Source organism: Berghia stephanieae, chromosome 11, assembly GCF_034508935.2.
Source record: "Berghia stephanieae isolate SIO BIC M18660-M18661 chromosome 11, UCSD_Bste_1.3, whole genome shotgun sequence".
Classification (NCBI taxonomy): domain Eukaryota; kingdom Metazoa; phylum Mollusca; class Gastropoda; order Nudibranchia; family Aeolidiidae; genus Berghia; species Berghia stephanieae.
In genome coordinates this window covers 35,664,298-35,671,797 of record NC_088370.1, presented here as the reverse complement: position 1 = coordinate 35,671,797, position 7,500 = coordinate 35,664,298, and the positions used below count along the sequence as shown (strand labels likewise).

The following is a 7,500-nucleotide window of genomic DNA, read 5'->3' as shown; positions in this document are numbered from 1 at the left end:
AGAAGAAGAAGAAGAAGAAGAAGAAGAAGAAGAAGAAGAAGAAGAAGAACAAGAGGAAGAAGAAGAAGAACAAGAGGAACAAGAAGAAGAACAAGAGGAACAAGAAGAAGAAGAATAACAAGAACAAGAAGAACAAGAACAAGAAGAAGTAACATAAGTAGAAGATTAGAACAGAGGAGGAGGAAAAGCTACAGGAGGAGGAGGAGGAAAAGGAGGAAGAGTAGAGGGTAGACACTAACCAAAGTCTGGGATGAGGGTTTTCCTCCACAAATTGCTGTGCGTCGTTTATACCGACTTTCTCCAGAAGATCTCTGGTGTCTCGTAGTGACTGAAATAAACAATGGAAGTCAACGTAAGCAAGCAGGTTTGAATTAAAAGCTCAAATCATCATGTTTTGCTAATTATATCGTGTGAGGCACACAAAAGGAAAAAAAAAACAATAAAAAACCACCACAAACTAACACTTTCATTCAAAAGGTGTATGGATATTTTTCTACCCTTTTTAGTCTTTTTTTTTAATGTGATAAAAACTCTTAAATACATTGATTCGCTTTTTGTTTGTTGCTTTAGGTCTCTTCCAACACAATTGAGGTTATATGAGAGACTGCTGAAACAAAAAAACAAGCAATCTAACAAAAATAGTACAAATGTAAATCAAAATCATAACCTAAAGATATCATAAGCTAAATTATAAATAACCAAGAACAAACAGACAGAAGATTTACAGAAAAAAAAAAAAAATCCCCTGTCAAAAATACAATCACAAACCAAAGAAGCAGGATAGGCTAGTAAAGAGAAGAAGAAACGACATCACTATCGGATCGTACACCCATGCGAACATCATAGGTATATGATTCAAGGGTGATGCTCCCATCCAACCACCCGCCATTGATTCGCCTTTCTTGTTCTGCATTCATGCACCAGGTCTCACAACCATAAAGTGACAAACGGCTTGTATAACCTGAGCTTTGAATGAAAGCTCATTTGGCTTTTCCAGATCATGTTCAATCTAACCATTACCACAGTTGTCATGCCTGTCCTAAATTTGACCTTTTCGCTCATTCCATCCTCAGTCAGCATAACACCCCTAGATATTTGAAGGGCGTAACTTATTGTAGTGTCTCACCATTTAGGGTTATTTTAACTTGCTTCGGTTGTTGACTAAAATGGCGTGGTTTATTGGTGTTAATCTCCATCTCATGTAGTTCCATATCTGAAGCAGACGTCGGAGGTCATCTTCCGCCAAGCTGATCTATCTCTTGCCAATTCTATTAAAGCAGCGCCACCTTTCTCAGCTTCATCTGTCCAAGTTCTTATCCCTTTCAAATACGTTATTCTTTGTCTTCCTCTTATTCTTTTTCCATTCATCTTTCCAGTCAAGGCGAGTATTTCCAAACCAGGGTGGCGGATAATGTGTCCTAAAAATTCCATACCATACTTAAAATGCTCCTTGGATGAGGTTTGGTAGAGATTATAGTTCTTGTTCAATGTGTCCGATAAGGTCAATATCATCATCAAAAACGAAAGTTACACATTTGCCTGCCCCCAATAGTGGTAGATGATTGATGGTTCTGGGGAATTTTCTTGTAATATTGTTTCAAGGTATATATGTAAAGTAGAGAGGATGCATCCCTGTCTAACTCCAATTGTTGTTTTGAAAAATGGTCCTTTGGTTGTCATATAGCTAGTGTTCTTATATAATAGTTCTTCTACTACTCTCCATTTAACTCACTCAATCCTAGAAATTTTTGCTACTTTTCAAAATTGGAAAGGAAAAAAAAGTATTAAAAATGAGCAAGTACATAGATAGTTTTATTCAACTATCATTAACATGTAAAAACTAAAAACACTAGCTTTGATACTACGCTTAAAATTTGTCTCATAAAAATGTAATAAATAGGCATGGGGTAAAAGTAACTCAGGTAAACTACGGATATAGTCGGTGTTAGGGTTGAATGGGTTAACTACGGATGTAGTCGGTGTTAGGGTTGAGTGGGTTAACACTACAGATGTGGGACAAATCTGGCTCCATTGGCCTCATGGCCCTGAAAAACTAGAAGAATGAAATGGAACATGGCATAACAAAGGGTTCTAAATTTTATCTAAATTAAGCTTTTATAGAGGGCAATATCCACTAAATGTGCTCAAAGCGCTTTACAAGGGGTCCCTGGCCAACAGTAGCAATTTAACATGTAGGACGAAACATAATGTGTTCGGCGATATTACAATTTTTTCGGACAGAGACAACGCTGTTAACAGCCAGGTACTCATTGTATACCTGAGTATGGTGAGAGAATGTGAGTAAAGAGCTTTTTCCAAGGACTCCAACTATGCACCGAGCGAGGCTCAACCCCAGGACCTTCCGATCCAAAAGAGAGTGTCATACCACTAGACCACATAGGGTTAATAATGGGTATAAAGCCATGGCAAATCCAGCCCACCTTTATCTCCATCTCGATGATGTCGTCTTTGGTCGGGTTTTCTGGATCTTTCAACATCTCGTCCAACAACACAGACTTGATTTGAAGGTCGCTGAACTTACAAATGTACCCGGAACTCTGGATGGGTTCCTGGATTGGGAATGGGGGGGGGGGGGGGGGGGAAGGGAATGGGGGGGGGGATGGGGGAATTGGGTTGGAAATAAAAGGATAAAATAGCTTTTAAAATAACTATACATTTTTAAATATGAATAATATATAAATATATATATGAATGATATAATGCAATCTATATGAGATTCTGTAATTTTTAACTATTGTAACTATTGTATTTAAAGGATAATTCCTATTAAGCCTTTAGTAAGATAAGGTAAGATAAGATATAAAGATGAATAATATATATAAATATATAAATAATAAATAATAAATAATGAAAGATAAATGAACAAACAAATAATTAGATTTTAAAAATAATGATAAACAATTAGATAAATATAGAAATCAATGAATTATTAAAAAATAAATGAAAAAATAAATAAGAAATAGTTCTAACAAATAATTATTAAAACACACATTATCATTTTAAACTTGGATTAATTGAGCAATCTTACCTCTGGGTCCATATTACGAAATATGTACATCCTTGTTTTCTCCATGATGGCGAATAGTTCAGCATTATCCTGCGAGTTGAGGAAAGAAAGAAATATTGATTTTTTTATATAATCCACAAATTTGATGTGTTGTAATTGCTAGCTTTTTTCTTCTATAACTGCCTTTAAATAAACATGAGTGAATATCATCCTTCCTTTATTCTGCACTCTCTTTCTTACTTTCACTTACTTACTTTGGCCTTTTTGCCCCTCCAGGAGCATAAAAAAAACAACAACAAAAAATAATAAAGCTTTTATATAGTGCAATATCCACTAAACGTGCTCAAAGCACTTTACAAATGGTCCCTGACCAACAGCAACAGGTAACATGAAGAACGAGACATGACGCCTGTTAGGCGATAATACAAATGTTTTTCCGACAGAGACAAAGACCTTCAATGGCCTCAATAAATCATGTTGCTATAAATTTACCTCGAGAAATTGTACCCAATGACTGTCAATGACCTCAATAAAACATATTATTATAAATTTACCTCAAGTTGCATATTTTTAACCATAAATTCAAATTTGAGCATATACATGACTCTCAAATTTAAAAGTTTAAAGCTATATTTCAAAATGTCATTTTGTAGCAACACGTATAATTCTTTCAGGATATTAAGGTCTTTAAAATTTATAATAAAAAAAAAGGAAAAGGAAAATTTGAAGTCAATCAATTATTTTGATGACAGTCAGGGATTTGCGGCTATGTGGTCTAGTGGTATGACACTCGCTTTTGGATCAGACAGTCCTGGTTTCAAGTTGGAAAAGGCTCTTTACTCAATTTCTCTCACCGTATCTAGGTGTAAAATGAGTACTTGGCCGTTAACAGCGTAGTCTCTGTCAGAATAAAAATTGTAATAATATCGCCCAACAGGCGTCATGTCTCGTTCTACATGTTACGTGTTGCTGTTGGTCAGGGACCCCTTGTAAAGCGCTTTGATTACATTTAGTGGATATTGCACTATACAAAAGCTCAATTATTTTTTTTTAATAAAAAGAAAAGAAAAAAATAACTTTTTATATGAGATTTGCATTGGAGATGAAAAAACAGACCTGCCAAAACTTCACATTCCAAAAGGGGAATCAGGACGACTAAAAATAGGAATTTGAGACAAAATATAGGAATTTCACCTCTTTCATCCCACCCCCCCCCCCCCCCCCTTTTTTTTTTTTTCCCTCTTTTTTATTCTTACCATTATCATCACTTTTGTAAATCGGAATTTGAGAGATAATGGCAGAATAATACAAAATGGGAAAGTGAAAATAGGAATGATTCCGCCAAAAGTGGAAGGGTTGGCAGGTATGAAAAAAGTAAAAAGGTGAAAGAATTTGTCACCAACCTCTGCCCACTTCATGTCCCAGACGTCTTTTCTTTCAAACTTCAGATGTTCACCTATGACCTCTCTCCCATCAGCATCTGTAACCCTTGTGTCAAGGTCAAATAGGGTCAACACTCCAGCAATGTCTATGATAGCCACACGACTGTGGAAAGGGGGGAAGGGTGGAGGGGGGGCGGGAAGAAAGGAATATTTTTTACAAAGACATTTATAGATCAAGGTGTGAATGATTAAATAGAAATAAAAATGGTAACCTTTTTGTTAAGGTTCGAATCAAACTGGGTCATGAAATTTTTGTTTCTGTTTCATTCTGACAATTTTCTGTAATAAAACGTAATGAATTACAATGTGAAATTGAATTTAAGCTTCAAATTAATATACGAAAACAGATAACATGAACGTTTCAGGTTTCCCCTTTATCAACAAAACAGGATGAATGAAACACTACAGACAATAATGAAGATTATTCATCTTAACACCGCCACCACCACATTCATCTGTAGTGTTTCATTCATCCTGTTTTGTTGATAAAGGGGAAACCTGAAACGTCCATTTTATCTGTTTTCGTATATTAAATTGAAGCTTACATTCAATTCCACATTGTTATTTATTTCTTCGACTCAAAAAGGGGCAGTCACACACCATTTGTCGCCTTTTTACTATCCAAAAAATGGCAAAAATAAATAGAGCTGTTGTGGTTATTGTTCCACCACTGGTCATAGGCTACACTCAACGGTGCTATGACTAAGAAACCTAATCAATGTTCAAAAGTTCAAAAACGTTTATTTTAGGCAATTGCCAATGTAACTCAAACAAGAATATATTTTCATCAACAAATCAAAAAAGTAAAATCAATAATAAAGCAAGGCAAACAATGAAAATAATAATGATAATAACAGTAATAATAATAATAATAATAATAATAATAATAATAATAATAATATAATAATAATAATAATAATAATAATAATAATAAATAATAATAATAATAATAATAATAATAATAAAATATAATAATAACAGCATAATAATAATATATAATAATAATAATAAAATAATAATAATAATAATAATAATAATAATAATAATAATAATAAATAATAATAATAATAATAATAATAATAATAATAATAATAATAATAATAATAATAATAATAATAATAATAATAATAAATAATAATAATAATAATAATAATAATAATAATAATAATAATAATAATAAAAATAATAATAATAATAATAATAATAATAAATAAATAATAATAATAATAATAATAATAATAATAATAATAATAATAATAATATAATAATAATAATAATTAATAATAATAATTAATATAAAACATATAATAATCAGTCTACGAGTATTTACATGAAGGACAATATACAACATGATACAAATCAATTCTATCGGTCAGTTCTTACTTGGAAGCACAATTGAGTGACAACTGGTGAGGTCGACATGACAAGCTGTACTTGTGGGTAAGGGCCACCATTGGTAAGGAGTAACGGATTAGCATGCCTGATTCTCTCCCCTGAAAGATTTTTTTTTTTTTTTACAAAAATGTATATTATATTATGTTAAGATGTCATTAAAATAATTTATAAGAAGTGATTCCATATGTAATAGTAGTTGTCATACAGGGCCCATATGGTCCATGGTAAAAGAATTGATTCTGATTTCTATAATGTTAACTCACTCAACCGTAACACTGACTACATACGTTTACCTCATGCCTGTTTATTACAGTTTTCTGAGACAAATTATAGGCGTAGTATCAAAGCTAATGTTTTTAGTTTTTGCATGTTTGATACAAACGGACAAAGATATCAGTAATTCAAAAACAGACGCCCACATGTATTCGTTTTTCCCTTCCACTGCCCGACTATGGAATAGCCTCCCAGCTGAAGTGGCTGAAAACGGTTGCCAACATGCCTTCACGCGATTGCTAGAGTTCAAAATGTGACTTTTTAATCTATGTGGTTTTAGTATTATGTGCAGAGTTTTAGCAAGTTTAAAATGTAAAACCCTACAAACTGTGGAGTGATCCTCGACAATATTGGAGGTTTCCACAAGACGAAGAAGAAGAAGAAGAAGGTAGTTGAATAAAGCTATCCATGTACATACTCATTTTTTATACATTTTTTTTTTCCAATTTTGAAAAGTAGAAAAAATCACCAGGATTGAGTGAGATAATAAGACAACTTGCAAATTGTGAAGTCTAAGTCACCTGGGTGACACACACAAACACAAACAAAGGTATCAATATTATGGTAACGCGTTACTTGTGTAATGTTTGATGCAAACGGACAAAGATATCAATAAGTCATTATGATGATATATCATTCATGTATTGTTTGTCACAGACAAAGATATTAATAATCTAATATAATAACATAATATAATTATATAATAATTAATTTGTATGTTTAAAACCAATAATCGGTAATGATAATAGCCCATTTGTGTAACGTTTGATACAAATGGATAAAGAGATCAGTAATTCATTATCATGATATATCATTCATGTATTGTTTGTCATAGAAAAAGCTATCAATAATCTAATATAATAATATAACAATTAATTTGTATAATTGGCTATGTGGTCTAGTGGTATGACACTCGCTTTTGGATCAGAAGGTCCTGAGTTAAAGCCTCACTGAGCACATAGTTGAGTCCTTGGAGAAGGCTCTTTACTCAGAATCTCTCATCATACTCAGGTGTAAATTGAGTACCTGGCTGTTAACAGTGTTGTTTCTGTCTTAAAAAATTGTAACATCGCCTAAAATGCGTCATGTCACGTCCTACATGTTGAATGTTGCTTTTGGTCAGGGGCCCTTTGTAAAACGCTTTGAGCAAATTTAGTGGATATTGCGCTATATAAAAGCTAAATTTGTTTTATAACTATGCCACGATGATAGACACACAAAGAGTATCGCCACTATGACCTAATGGATAGCTTACCACCAACAATGTCGTGTCTGATGCACAAATACAACAAATCTGGTCGTCAGTACCCTGGTGGAAAAAAAAACACATTACAATTGATATTTTAACATGACAATGAAGTG

General features: G+C 32.9%; 1 protein-coding gene across 1 annotated transcript in view; it reads right to left on the bottom strand.

Moving 5' to 3' along the window:
• Positions 1-7,500, bottom strand: part of LOC144956656 (WD repeat-containing protein 35-like) — a 38,799-nt gene that overhangs the window by 13,238 nt on the left and 18,061 nt on the right. The window contains exons 15-20 of the mRNA XM_078887304.1: positions 7,394-7,447; positions 5,854-5,963; positions 4,432-4,573; positions 3,050-3,118; positions 2,442-2,570; positions 240-328 (exon numbers count right to left, since the gene is read on the bottom strand). Coding sequence (XP_078743430.1) covers positions 240-328; positions 2,442-2,570; positions 3,050-3,118; positions 4,432-4,573; positions 5,854-5,963; positions 7,394-7,447 — 593 coding nt within the window. The remainder of the gene's footprint in view (positions 1-239; positions 329-2,441; positions 2,571-3,049; positions 3,119-4,431; positions 4,574-5,853; positions 5,964-7,393; positions 7,448-7,500) is intronic.